The sequence below is a fragment of the Eurytemora carolleeae genome, unplaced genomic scaffold, assembly GCF_000591075.1.
Source record: "Eurytemora carolleeae unplaced genomic scaffold, Eaff_2.0 scaffold722, whole genome shotgun sequence".
Classification (NCBI taxonomy): domain Eukaryota; kingdom Metazoa; phylum Arthropoda; class Copepoda; order Calanoida; family Temoridae; genus Eurytemora; species Eurytemora carolleeae.
Window position 1 is genome coordinate 57,749 of NW_019397102.1, and position 15,367 is coordinate 73,115.

Here is a 15,367-nt window from a genome sequence, read left to right on the forward strand (position 1 = left end):
AGGAAATTTGGTCAGAACCAAGCATTTGAAGGGGTTGTTAACGAATTTTGTGAAAACTGATAATATACCAATTGTATTTCAACTTTTACTTGTTTTATCAATTGAACGTTCCACATATTTTTGAACAGAATAGTCTTTACTTGTTCAATCAAGTGAACATTCCACATATTTTGAACAGAATAGTTCATACTGTATAATCAAGTGAAAATTCCACACATTTTGATCAGAATAGTTTATACTGTTCAATCAAGTGAACATTTCACACATTTTGATCAGAATAGTTTATACTGTTCAATCAAGTGAACATTCCACACATTTTGATCAGAATAGTTTATACTGTTCAATCAAGTAAACATTCTACATATTTTTGAACAGAATAGTTTATTCTGTTCAATCAAGTAAACATTCTACATATTATTGAACAGAATAGTTTATACTGTTCAATCAAGTAAACATTCTACATATTATTGAACAGAATAGTTTATACTGTTCAATCAAGTAAACATTCTACATATTATTGATCAGAATAGTTTATACTGTTCAATCAAGTGAACATTCTACACATTTTGATCAGAATAGTTTATACTGTTCAATCAAGTAAACATTCCACACATTTTGATCAGAATAGTTTATACTGTTCAATCAAGAGAACATTCTAAATATTTTTGAACAGAATAGTCAAACAGTTCAAAATCCATCTTGTAAATCTCATACAAACTATAAACCTAAATATTAATATATGTATGTACAAAATATAGGAAAAATAAGAAATACTATGAAATAAAAGTCCCCCCATATCTCTTTCTTAAGTGTAAAGAGGGGGGGGGATTGCGCCCTGCTTACCCTAAAGGGGTTTTTGGTAAAGCATCATCCCCCCCCCTTGTAAACCCCTGAGTTAGGTAGGCTAGACTCTGAGGTATTAATTTCAAGAGAACGCAGAAGACGACATTCAAACATTATTACGAAAAACGAAAAGAATTTTTTATAGGTTGCTTGCACATTGAAAATATATAATCATTTTAAAATGTTTATTTTCTACCTGAGCTTTGTTTAACTGTGAGAAATATTGTTTATAATCTTCTGGGTTAGATGGTTTATTTTCATCGACAGATTTTCTTTGGGTTCTAAATTAAAGAGGTAAAAAAAGCAATTCTTAAACTTAGGTTTACACATTTATATATATTTACAATGAATCAGTACACCTTGGATATTTTATACTCAGAGTTCAAAGTTTTGAAATTGTTTCGTGTTGAAAACATTCCTCGGCAAAACAGGAATTAGATATAACTACCTAATAAGTCTATAAGTATATATTTTGTGTGTCTGTCTGTTTGTTTGTAACTGATTAACGTTAAAACGGCTGAACCGATCGGGCCCAATTATTTTGAGGGAACTCGCATTACCTGACAATCCTGAAAATTACTCTCCAAAAAATAAAAATACTCTTACGTAATACCTTTAGATTTCAAATATGTACATTTATTAATAAAGGAGTTGAGTTTTCGCCACAAACTCTGATTTTCTAATTTCTATATCTTTGTAATCCAATGTCGTAGACCTTAGATATTTCAAACTATTAATACTTATAGATAAAAAGTTTGAAATATCAAAGGTTTGCACCATCAGTTTGCAAAGATATTTGGATCAGAAGATTTGAGCTTGTGGCAAAAACTCAATTCCTTTGTTGGCGTTATTTTAATACAAAAAAGAAGTTCAAAAGTAAACAAAGAGAATTTGTTAACTGATAGCTTTTTATTGTTGCCATGTGTATGTGTATCCAAGATGCTTGAAAAACTATAGGATCATGAGGGGGCATGCGCATCAATTTTTAGGGATCGACAATATAGGAATAATTATTTACAAGTGGATTGAATATCTAAAATTGTAGCTTTACCCTTTAACAACAATCTGTGGAAAGGAGAAATCTGACTGAGTTAAACCAAGAATACCTAGAAGGGATTTAAACTCAGAATCTAAACAAAAAAATTATTTATTTTAAGCCTGCATAATTTGTGGAGGGGGGGNAAGAATTTGTAATTTAAAATGAATAACTGAAAAATACAGTGTTCGGGTTTTCAATAAAAAGCATCATTCCTTAGTTAAGTGGCTTATTTGATAAACCATTATCTAAAAAATAATTATTTATTTTAATTTGTCTCAAGCCCCAGCTGCATTCGTAAGTCACTTTTTCATACATCCGCAATTATAAAAAAAGAAAAATATGAATATCCGAATATCCGAATAATTTTGGATAAGTGGTGTTTCGGGCATGGGTGACCTAAAGGTACGTCAACCCAGTAAAAATTACCTAAGTTTTCTGTCTGTAGAACTATATCTGGAATGTATGAGTGACTACACACCTCTGATGTCAACCAGATTGGAGCCCAGTGGATCAACAGTTGAGCCTGAATATAAAGTCCAATTTTAACAAGATTTTGTGAATTCCCCCGTCCCTTCTCAGTTCTCACTTAATTAAGATCTTAAATCCAAACTTTTGTGTGAATTATTGCTAATCTTTAACACTTGATCTCGATATCCAATTTAGGCGTTTTTAAAGGAATTATGTACAGGGTGTCCCAAAAAACATGGGAATTCAGTGATGAATTGGATATCGTCTTTTTTATGAATTAGCATAGCAATACCTGATTTCACAAGCCATAGTATTATTATGTCTGCTACAGTTTATTTTATAAAAAGGGTTAAAAACCGCAAAGATGTGTTTATAATGTCTCCGCAAGATGTAGACTGACAAGTTTACTCTGTTAGTTTTTTGTAATTTTCTTGTTTTACTAAGTACAACCTTATACAGTCATACCGTATATAGTATCACTATAGTAAATCAAAGAATTATTTAAAAAGACGATATCAAATTCGTCACTGAATTCCCATGTTTGCCAGAAACTCAAACTTTATAATTCCTATATCTTTGCAACCTGGTGGTGAACACCTGTGATAATACTTCAAACTTGTATTCAAAACAGAATTCATAGTTTTAAATATATAATGTTTCTACGACTTTGGGCAAAGATTTAATTTCTTTGAGGAGCAATGCTTGATCTATAGTTATCTATGCATGCAGGGTATGCATAAGAGGATATCAATAATTGATCCCAAAAAATAAAAATACACACATACAATTAATCTTATTCAAAAACTCAAATTTTCAAATTCCAATATTGTTGCAACCTGATGAACGTTTGCCGTTTTAAAGCTAGATTATTCAACATCAGAGTCTGCGGCAAAGTCTTAATTCCTTTGTGACTTCAGGTTGAAAAAAAATGATGCTTAGATCAATTAGTAATTTTAAGTTATTGAAATTATAGTCAACACTTCAATACAATATTTACCTCAAACATGAGATTTGTTTGGCCTTCATATATTTCTTCCAAAGTTAACTTTCTGAAATAAGAAATTGATTAAAATAAAGGCTATATATATATATATAATATATAATTTAAATAATTCCAACATAAGTTTGAATCAGGCACATCAAATGTTTGATTTTGAAAAATAATAGTGATATATCTAGCTATTGCATTTTTAAATAAGTCTAAGAATATTTTTTATTTGTTTTTATGAAACTTCTTATTGGATGTTGCATTAAGTTGATTTCGAATTTTCTTTAAAAACATATGAATTGAGTCTTTGCCACAAACTCTTTGGGGTGCAAATATATAAGAATTAGAAATCTCAGAGTTTGTGGCAAAGACTCAATTTCTTTAATATTCTTAGAAAGCTGGGACACTCATTACTTTAATCGGCTTAAACCTCTTTGATAAAAATGAAATTCCTGTCCAAAAAAACTGCTAAATAATAGTGTTAAAATCATTGACACTTACCTGAATAATTCTTGGTTAAGAACGATGTTGACAAAATGCTTCCAACTTATGTTTGAATAAAGTTTGGCAGTCTCTGCACTGTTCATCAAAAGTAAGAATTTTTACCATTTCTAGAAAACTAAACTTTTAGAGCGCTTCGCGCCCATCTACTATTAAACGCTGAATTGTTGTTTTATCTATGAGCATTTTCTCCTTGTACGTCTCTTTGTACAATATAAAACAATAACAAAAAAGTTCGCGATTTAATCATAATTTTTTTGTGGATTTTCAAATTTTTACGAAAATCAAAAGGTTTTAGAATCAACATTTTGTATTTCTGAGCATTCATAAAACCTTCCCTGGAGTCATGTGAGTTTTTAAAATACAAGTAAAATTTTTTTTCTTTTAATAGCGTAAACGTTTATTTTCAGCTTCAGTGTTTTATTTTCATTTTACATTATTTTTATAAATTCTAAATCGTTCCTTATATCATCTTCCAATAGTTTGAGGGGAACCCATCCTTCAGTAAGAAACAAATGCCTAACATCAAATCATTATTATATAGAAGTATTGAAAAGCCAAGATTGAGTGGAATAACAAAACATGGGTTGAACACCACATATATTTACATTATAACTTTACAAACGATTAGTTTTGGACCAACTAAAGTTGATCTAAATACACATGACATTTTCCTGGGGCGAATATATTTACATTTGACTCTTCTGATTAGATGGTGCTTGCTGACTGCCGAGTCCTAGGGGACCCAGGGGATAAGATGGCTTTCTTTGCCGCAAGATAAATGTCGTTTCACTCCTATCTCCAGCATAGATCTTACTTTAGCTGCCCTTTTAACCACTCTTTCAATGGGACTGACCTGCTTCTAGATGAGAAAGGGGGTTCAATACCCTTGTCCCCATACACTGTTATGTATTTAAGGCTGCAAACATACTCTGGTTCAATACCATTTTGGACTAAATCTGGATTGTGTGGCTTTTTTCTTAGATCGCATTTGTTAGTAATTATTTTTCAAACTGGGCGCAATGAACTTATGTGATACTATGTACATGTGGATGAACCCTTGCAGTTGGGTTCACAGCTATTACAGATAATTCTAATATTATAATGTTAAAAAACTTTTAAAAAGATCTGATTTTAAAATCTTAAATATTTTACCTGTAGGCTGAAACTAATCGTTCTGTAAACCTCAAAAAACATGAAATGAGTTTTAATTGTCATGGCTTTTTTTTAATTTGAGGAAATTTTAATTTAATAATAAAAATATTAATAAAATGAAAAATGTTTCAAAGTATTTCATGAATTCCCAAAAGGATGTCGAACTTGAAGAATCACTTTTTCAGTTTCTCTATTTATTGAGAAATGAATTTAATAGATTTTTAATTTTTGGAGGAAATTTGTCCTAAAGAGAATTTTTAAAGGGATTCTGGGCTTAATTTGTGACCCCCCCCCCTTTTTTTGATTATGAAAGAGTGAATGAATTGTTTATCTTCTAAACATTGTTGAATTTCAATAATGGAAAACCGACGTTATCTTTCACATATTTGATCTGATGAAGGTTTAAAGTGAATAGAGTATGGTCATTTGTAATTGAATATTGTTTATATTTTAATATATATAAACTTGTTATATTTTCATCAATATTCCTTTCTGCACAGCCATGGCTGCATCCTCCTGAGGTAGACAAGAATATATCAATTTATTTTGAAATAATTCGCAAAATATTCATAATAAAATAAACACGATGTTAAAAACTGTGATTTAAAAGAAAATTCTCATTTTTGTATAACATCTATCAAAAAATGAATTGTCTTTTTCTCACGGTACATCCAGGGAGTAAGGAATAGAAGGGAGATATAACTGACTCGGCCCACCATATGATTATACATGCTTTGCAGACGGGACCTCCATTTGTATAAGAAATATTCAGAAAAGGTTATTGTATACGCGGTAATTGTACATCAGACAAATATTTCTTATTCAAATGGAGTACCCGCCTGCAAAGCATGTATAATCATATGGTAGGGCGAACCGCGTCAGTTATATCTCCCTTATATTCCTTACTGCCTGAGTACATCACAATAATAAAGTATGATCCCCTTTACAATTTCTTCTTTTTTATAAAGTGAAATGAACTCGGGAATGTAAAGTAAAGCTGATGCTGAAATAAATTCGGGAATGCATGACAGATTGCATCAGAGAATTGATTTAGAGAAAATAAAATAATTTTCAAAATTTTTTTTCTATAAAAGGATGTTTCAGAGCCCAGAGGTTGTTTAGCACAAATGTGGAAAGCACACCTGCAGTATGGAAACAGTACAACAAAATGGCCGTTTTACACCTTTTTCGAGTAAATTCGAGTATTCTCTTTGGGTTTTATCCAATTATTATTTTATCGTTTTTATTTTATTTTTAGTAGATACAATAGATAATATTTTTTATGTCCGTATTATGTCACAAAAACTCGCACCAAAATGGCAGTTTAACACTTTTTTCGACTTAATTCCACTCTATCTATTCTCTTTTCATATTTCTCAATAATCAAACCATAATAATTCATTTAAAATTCTGCGTCAAAAATCTAGAAAAATGATAAACCTACCTATCGTTGCATTGAACTGTGAATATGTCAAGAAAAATTTGCGAGTGCTAGTTGATCCAGCTTTATACGGTGTACTCAGTAGATACTGTTTATCCTGCAATAGTTAAATTAATTTCAATATTCAATTTTAATAATTCATAAAGTATTTTTAACCTACCTTCACATAGAAGTAAATTGACTGGTGAGGATTGTAGGTGTTCCCACTGAAAATTTTTATTTTCATTTAAGTTGTAATGAAAAAAACGGAAAATTTTAAATTCCATGGAATTTTTGTCAAATAGAATAAAACAGTTTTGAGGTCTCGAATTTCGATGCCGGCCTTCACGCCGTGTACAAAATTGAAGAGAAATAATAAAGAATCAAATATAAATCGTTGTGGAAAAAAGATTTTAATAATTTAGAATTTAGATAAAGAAGCTTATTCTTAAACTTAGTCATTACATNTTACAAAGCTTAGCATATTCATAATTTGTAATATAAAACTTTCCTTTTGTGAATGCTATAGTACTCTGCTCTGTAGGGGTTATTATACTTCTCACACACTGCCTTAAAAATGACATAATTTGTGTCATGTCGTCTTCAATATTTTTAAGTGACTATTGTGAACATAAGGCTTTATTTCTCAATACAAAAGCTAGTATTATCAGAAGCTGTCAAAGGTTTAGTCTCGCAGCTTCAAATGATATTTGTAATTTACATAAAACTTTATCAAAATTTTGTGTTGAAAGTTTTCAAAAAATAAAAATAACCATATTTTTATGGTTGTAAAACTAAATAAATATGCTGAACAGTTTCTGAACAGGAGAAGGACAATAAAACATGAGGAGTATTGTATTCCTATTTATGGGATATGGGAAGTCTAGGAAGAAATCATCGTCATTGGATTACTATTGGAGACCCCTTTCATCAGAACTCACAAGATGTTCATTGGAGACTTCTTCTGAGACTCGATGTATGGTATAAAAATTCATGTTCAGCGTAATTATTGTTATGGTTTTGAAATCCCTTTTTGGTTTACAAGGAATGCTTTTGTATGCGTAGTAAAAAAATTCTTTTAAGAGCATAATATTTTATTTTTGTTTTTACTAACCTTTATTAAACGAGTTCTCTCTGTAAATTTGTCCAAATTTTCTTTATCAGGATCTTAATTTACAACAATGAATTAAAATAAAGTTTACTATTATAGCACAAAACTACGCGTACAATTTTCTAAAAGTTTTTGATGATCAACACCAAAAAAAAACACAGAAATGGGTAAAAGAATTATGGCTATAATTACATTTTAACAATTTCTTTTCTGCAGTACAATAACTTGAGTACAATAAATTTGCAGTAAAAAAACCTACAGCTCAATAACAATTGCAATACAATAAATTTTATATTGCAATAGCTACGGTTGTACAATTCAATCTGCATGGCGTCCGTACAATAAAATCTTTAATACCAAAAAAAAATGGCATCTATTTATAAATTTTGTTTGTCTGTTTGTTTTTAAACGTAAAAGCAACTAAACCGATTGGGTAACATTTTTTGTGGGACCTCACGTAATCCTCAGGGAAGGTTTACTGATGCTTAGGAATGAAACAAATTTAAATTCTTGTTTTATTTTAGTAACATACATCTATCAGCTATTCTACAATTTAACCTAAATTACACAATGACATCTGCAATGCAGAAAAGGTTAATAAATATGATAATTATATTACTTACTTTTGTGTAAATTTGAATAATTCGATGAATATTCCTCTGAGTTTGTATTTGTTGCTTTTAACGGACTAGATTGTGTGAGGAAAAATAATGTGAAAACTAGAAAAGATAGAATACATGAATTTTTTATTAGACTGAAGAAATAAAAATACTACATCACAATTCACAATTGATTTTCTGCAAACAAAAAGAAATTATTTTAATACTTAATATATACCCATGATTGTTTTCTTATTTAACCCTATAAAGGTCGGGGGGTCTGAATCTATGTATAGTCTGGGGGGCGTTCAAAGCCCGCCCTAGAAAAGGCCTTATGAGAATAGGTATAGTGTTGCAATGCACGTTCATACTCATAGGCAATTTTTTCAAGTCCTGCTCATTGAAAAAATATTTTTTTTGGGTGCTATGGAGGGCTGAAAAAATGCAAAAATAGGGTAAGAAAAATGTAGCAAAAAGCATTTTTTTTGTTTTAAATAAATATCAAACTGTGAAACATGTTTCTAGATTTAGTTTTCAAGGGCTTTTTAAAATATATTTTTTAGATCTGTAGTTGTAGTCACAAAAATGTCCTGGGCTATTTTAGGTTTTTTTACATACCTGACTTTTTTCTGCCCTAAACTCTACCCTATGCATAAAAAAAAAATTACAAAAATTTCTTTAAATTACTTACTATGTAAATGTAAAAAAATGAGAGTGCTAAGACAAAAAAAAAGAGGGGGGTGGGCGCCAAAAACCCCCCCAGCCTTTTAAGGGTTAAAAAATCGTGAAAAATACTGAAATAAAAAGTTTGTAAAGGTCTTAATATTAAATATTTAATGTGTTCTTTTCCTGGAAGAATTATAAAAGTGCTTGCTATTAACCTCCATCGCGTTATCATTTTGTATCTAAAAACATTTAGACTTTTTATCTTAAATTAGAGATCAATAATTTAAAATAATTGTTTTCTCAACTAAAAAAAAGCAAGTCAATGTTGTTTGAAAAAAAAACTGGTATTCAGTCAGTAAGATCTAGAAATTTCCAGAACATTAAGACCACTTTTCACTCATTTTATGATTTTAAATAGTCCACTGAACAGAAAACACAACAATTGTGCAGTGTTAACAGACATATGTAAATTAATGACTAACTAGTTACTAGTAAACATAATGAAGACGACTTTCGATTTCACTTTTGATTTATATCGAGCTTTTAAACAGCATGGACACAAAAACTCTTGGAAAAAAAGAGAAGCTGTCAATTAATAAAACTATTTTTTTAATTACTTGTAAAATTGCTATTCGTAAAAAACTTTTTAACAATTAAAATTAAAATTTAAAAAAATCTGAATTGTATTGATATTATTGCCTACCACTGTGACAGCATTATTTGCTTTGTAACTACATCAAGTGTGTATATATAATAATATAATGTCGTTTTCCTATTCCAAAGTATTCTGGTTTTCACTGTACACACACCATCTCATCATCTTATTCCACCGAAAAAATGTTTTTTAGTTCACGAGTCTGCGCGTCTATCTGCGCGCAGTGGAATTATAGTGAGGGTATACTAGCGGTGTGAACACCGAGAGCGTGGACTGAAAAACTCTCCGCAAGGAAGTGATGACGGTTAAGAAATTTTTAATTAAAATTGAAGCTGTAAAAAAATGTTCTTTAAGACAGGAAATAAATGATCAGCATTGACCATACTAAGAGGGGTGTACTGTTTATCCTGCAATAGTTAAATTAATTTCAATATTCAATTTTAATAATTCATAAAGTATTTTTAACCTACCTTGTTTGGCCTTCATATATTTCTTCCAAAGTTAACTTTCTGAAATAAGAAATTGATTAAAATAAATGCTATATATAGATATATAATATATAATTTAAATAATTCCAACATAAGTTTGAATCAGGCACATCAAATGTTTGATTTTGAAAAATAATAGTGATATATCTAGCTATTGCATTTTTAAATAAGTCTAAGAATATTTTTTATTTGTTTTTATGAAACTTCTACTTTATTTACTACTTGGCAAGTTTTCTTATTTAGCGCAGGTGGAACAATGAGAATGAAAAGTGATTTCTGTCATATAAACGTTTCAAAGCCCCAGTGTCCTTTTCCCTCGTGGACCAACATTCCCAAAGTTCGTTGGATCGTTTTCACTTTTTCGAATAAAATAGTTTTTGAAAGACGGTCGTTCAAAATACATTTTGTTGTCGGAAACTCAGAGGTTAGAAAACATTCATTCCTGAAAAATATTTAGATTAATTGTCAGATTCATTAGCAAAATTTTTTAAACGATCATTTAAAAAAACGATAGTTTTTCGTTTTTAAAAAGTTCAAAGCGAGTGTTTCGTTTTCGAAAACGATTTTTTTTAAAAAACGAAATGATCGTTTTTAGAAAAAGAAAGACGAAACGAAAAACTCTCGTTTTTAAAAATGATTAACAACCCTATCCCAAAGGTGCCAAAAGGTGGCAACAAGCAATTTTTAAACATGCATCTATACGCATAGCATTACTTTGCAACCTGCAATAATATTCTAGGAAACTGCATCAAAATGTGAAAAATATTCATTCTACATTGATTCAAGATTTAATAAATCCTCGTCAGTAACCCTATACCTCGAAATACCATGTTGATGCCAATATGACAAATGATACATCATTGGAAAGCTCTTGTGCTCTACTTTTAGAATTTTAAAAAAAATTTCATTTGCAAAAATTAAATTTCTTTTTCAAAATCCACTGATAAAGTAAAAAATGTTTGCAAATAAAAAATGTCCAAAAAATTTTAGAATATACATTTAAGAACATTTTAATAACCTGATGTGTAATTAAGAAAAACTGAAAAGAGCAACTTTCTTTTGACGGGTTGTAAGTAGGGTTGTTAAACGTTTTTTAAAACGATCGTTTTTGTCTTGTTTTTCAATCGTTTTCAAAAACGATTAACAACCCTACTTACAACCCGATTGTTTTTAAAAACGACTCGAATAACGACCGTTTTTTTACGAGTGTTTTTTAAAAAACGATCACTTTTCAAAAAAACGATCGTTTTTGAAAAAAAAATTATTTACAATTATGTTAACGATCGTTAACGAAGGGTCGTCGTAAAAAGCAAAATTTTGCAAATATTTTTTTTCTCACAAACCTTGTAAATTCAGTTTCCGTAAAGCTTAAAATTATCAAAATCTAACAACTGTAAGTGGGTCAAAACAAAGATTTAGTTTATTACAGGAAAAAGTAATCATTCAAGCAGTGTTCCTGAGGACTAAGGCAGTTAGTATAAAAAAGTGAGGACTATGGGTATTTTGGAAAGGTCAGAAAATTTCAAGAGCCTCAGATCAAACACTTTTTGAGTTAAGTAAAAAAACTACAGGAGAGGAGGGATAGTGTTAATAACTAGGCAACCTGGATCGACATGAAATAAAAACATCTTTGTCTATAGATGTAACAAATATAAATTTGGCTATATTCACTTAAATTTACAAAACTGCTTAAAAAACATCTTTAGATCTGTTTCAAAATAATTATAATTTAAGAATCTGTGGAGTAATATTTAGGGACCCTCCGTTAATAAAATTGCATGGCCGATTCATAAATGTAAACTTTTAAATTTTGCTTGAAATTACGTGTTTAGTTGGTTCAAGTCAAGTCAGATACTCTATTGATCTCCATGACTGTACTGCTTGTTGAAACATGGCGTAAATTTAGTGAGAGTTTGGCTTTCAGAGATCTTGAAAGTCATCATTTGGAGTAGATAATACTTCAGGGGGCGTTTTTTGGTCATGCCCCTTACTTAATGCTAATAGCTAGATTTTATATCTTATTGTCTGAGTCATTAGGCATACAGCCTAAATTGTATCAGTTACTTAGAGCCATCTAGTCTGTACTAAAAATGTTAAATTTGTTTTAATATTCAATAGTTCTAAGGAGCAGTAGTTCAAATTACAGTTTTCCAAATTATCATCTACTTCTCTCTTTTAGCCTGGTGTTCTAATAGTCTAGCCGTGCCTTTGCTGTCTTATCTAGTTAATTGAAATATCTTTAGTTTCTATGTACATTGAATAAAAAGAATGATCTGTCCTAGCTAGTGCAATTTAATATCTTTAGTTTTGTATTTAAAGTAAAAATATATCCTCTGTCCTTTCTACTGTAGTTTTATGTCTTAAGTTTGTGTATTTTATTTTAAATTGAATCCTCTATTGTTTCAATGTCTTTAGGTTGCGCATTTGAATGAGAAAATAGATCCTCTTTTCTATCGTATATCATCTAATGAGTTATAATATTTTTGGTTTATGTAAACATTGTATAAATGAATCTGCTGTCCTGTCTAATGTTTTATGGTATTTTTGAAAAAAAGCCTCTCTCCTCCAATGATTAGTAAATTCTTATATTTTTTGGTTTTCCTTTTCATTACGGTAAATATATCTGCTGCCTTGTCTAGTGAATTTTAATATTTACATATTACATATTCATTACCGAAGAAAGATCTGTTGTCCTATCTGGTAAATTACATGAATTTTATTGTACATCTTCATGAAAATAGATTTTTTGTCTTGTCTCGTGAATTCTAATATCTTTATTTTAAATATTCATCATTGAATATAGATTTGTTGTCTTGTCTAGTGAATTCTAATATCTTTATTTTACATATTCATCATTGAATATAGATCTGTTGTCTTGTATAGTGAATTCTAATATCTTTATTTTACATATTTACCATTATCTGTTTCTTGTCTAGTGAATTCTAATATCTTTATTTTAAATATTCATCATTGAATATAGATCTGTTGTGTTGTCTAGTGAATTCTAATATCTTTATTTTACATATTCATCATTGAATATAGATCTGTTGTCTTGTATAGTGAATTATAATATCTTTATTTTACATATTCATCATTGAATATAGATCTGTTGTCTTGTATAGTGAATTCTAATATCTTTATTTTACATATTTACCATTATCTGTTGTCTTGTCTAGTGAATTATAATATCTTTATTTTACATATTCATCATTGAATATAGATCTGTTGTCTTGTATAGTGAATTCTAACATCTTTATTTTACATATTCATCATTGAATATAGATCTGTTGTCTTGTATAGTGAATTCTAATATCTTTATTTTACATATTCATCATTGAATATAAATCTGTTGTCTTGTATAGTGAATTCTAATATCTTTATTTTATATATTCATCATTGAATATAGATCTGTTGTCTTGTATAGGGAATTCTAATATCTTTATTTTACATATTTAGTATTGAATATAGATCTGTTGTCTTGTCTAGTGAATTCTAATATCTTTATTTTACATATTTATTCCGTTAAATAGATCTGTTGTCTAGTCTAGTGAATTCTAATATATTTATTTTACATCACCGAAAATCAATTCGCTGCCTATTTAGTTTATTAGTTTATTCTAGTGTATTCTGTGATCCATTTAGTTTACGTATACTTTGTAGATAATAGATATATTGACCACAGATGTTTAACAAAAGATTAGCTAAGGTTTATCAACCCTCTCTCTCTTATCTTCCAGCGGGATAATATTGACTACAAGAAGGGCTTATTATATAAAGTAATAAACAGAAAATAGTAGAATTATCTTATTTCTTTTTTTTTCATGAGTTAGAAATATACATTTACTAGGCTTTTTGGACGCTTTGCGCCCATCTACTATTTTTACTTTTAATTCTTGTTCTATCTGTGAGCATCTTCTCTTCGTAGAATATAAAACAAAATAAAGGTCCTTGTGATTTCATGGCTCTACTCTCAATGATTTATACAGTAGGGATGTTCAAAAACTCCTGAATTCATGGAACATTGCAGCCATTCGCATTTTATTTGATCTACCAAGAGAAACCCATAGATATTTCATTGAGCCCATTTCTAATGTTTCCCATATTAAAACTGTTTTATGCACTCGTTTTGTACAATTTGTGACCAGTTTATCAAATTGTCATAAGCTATGTATTCGACTTTTAGTAGATCTAAGCAAACATAATTTAAGAACTGTTTTATGTAAAAATCTTGAATCTATTGCACAGGATTGTAATGTATACAATCTAGAAATCTAAACAAATTTTGCGTGAAACAAAATATGATATACAATTATATTCCTTTAGACCAAGAATGGAAATTAACCATTCTTCATGAATTACTTAAACTTAAAGAAGATAATTTTGATAATAATGATCAACTTTTTATGTTCCGACTAGAAACTATATATTATACTTTATTCTTGTTTTTGTCTTATCATATCGTACCATTTTACCTTTGTGTAATATATAATAATAAATATAATATAATAAAAATAATAACAAAAAAGTTCGCTGATTTAAACATTTTTTTTGTAGATTTTCAAAATTCTTCAATTATAAAAAAGTTTGTTTCCATTAAACGTCAAAACGGTTGAACTGATCTGCAGGTCCAAATTTTGTTAGGGACTTCACAGTTCACATGACACCAGTGAAGGAATTTATGGATGATCAAAATTTAAAAAATTAGTCTCCGACAAAATTCGAGTTTTAATAAATCTAGAAAATCCAAGAGATTTTTTATAAAATCCGTAAACTTTATTTTATTTTTGTTTTACAATGTATACACAAAAAGAGAAAATGTTTGCAATCGAAAAAAGATAGGCTCGAAGCGCCCTGAAATCCCAGCTTTAAAAATTTCACTAAAATCAAAAGCTTTAGATACACTTTTCTGTAATTCTGAACATCCATAAATCTTCTTTGGGTTCATACTAGGTCCCACACAAAATTTGGACCGATTGGTTTAGCCATTTTGACATTTATTAGATACAAACAAACACCCAGACACGCAAAGTAAATATAAAGATATTAAGCGTTCTAGAATAGCGCTATCTTTATCAACAGTTTGACCTCAGCTTCAAGAAATAAATCAGTTCAAATCAAATCTTATGTTTACTTTTTGTTGCCTGGAGTTGGAAAGATGGGAAAGTGGAATTTTCTAGTTTTCGGGAAAGAAAGTCTTTGCCATAAACTCAAATTTTCTAATTCCTATATTATTGCAATATGACGTTTAAACATTTGATATTTCAAACTTAGATCTAGCAGAACACATAGTTTGAACTATCTAAGGTCTATGACATTTGATATTTCAAACTTAGATCTAGCAGAACTCATAGTTTGAACTATCTAAGGTCTATGACATTTGATATTTCAAACTTAGATCTAGCAGAACTCATAGTTTGAACTATCTAAGGTCTAT

General features: G+C 29.4%; 1 protein-coding gene and 2 long non-coding RNA genes across 3 annotated transcripts; all 3 read right to left on the reverse strand.

The window, feature by feature from the left end:
• Positions 1-632: 632 nt before the first annotated feature.
• LOC111711870 (carbohydrate sulfotransferase 11) lies at positions 633-3,913 on the reverse strand. The gene is made up of 6 exons (XM_023486330.1): positions 3,840-3,913; positions 3,348-3,399; positions 2,309-2,405; positions 1,895-1,973; positions 1,040-1,124; positions 633-725 (listed from the first exon to the last, which is right to left on the reverse strand). The coding sequence occupies exons 2-6, from the start codon at positions 3,354-3,356 to the stop codon at positions 639-641; spliced, it is 357 nt and encodes a 118-aa protein (XP_023342098.1). The 5' UTR covers positions 3,357-3,399; positions 3,840-3,913; the 3' UTR covers positions 633-638.
• Positions 3,914-5,316: 1,403 nt separating this feature from the next.
• LOC111711864 (uncharacterized) lies at positions 5,317-6,643 on the reverse strand. The gene is made up of 3 exons (XR_002767331.1): positions 6,596-6,643; positions 6,439-6,532; positions 5,317-5,510 (listed from the first exon to the last, which is right to left on the reverse strand). It is a non-coding gene; the product is annotated as an uncharacterized LOC111711864 (long non-coding RNA).
• Positions 6,644-6,925: 282 nt separating this feature from the next.
• Positions 6,926-8,244, reverse strand: LOC111711859 (uncharacterized). Its single transcript, XR_002767328.1, has 3 exons — positions 8,149-8,244; positions 7,529-7,581; positions 6,926-6,984 (listed from the first exon to the last, which is right to left on the reverse strand). It is a non-coding gene; the product is annotated as an uncharacterized LOC111711859 (long non-coding RNA).
• Positions 8,245-15,367: the final 7,123 nt, after the last annotated feature.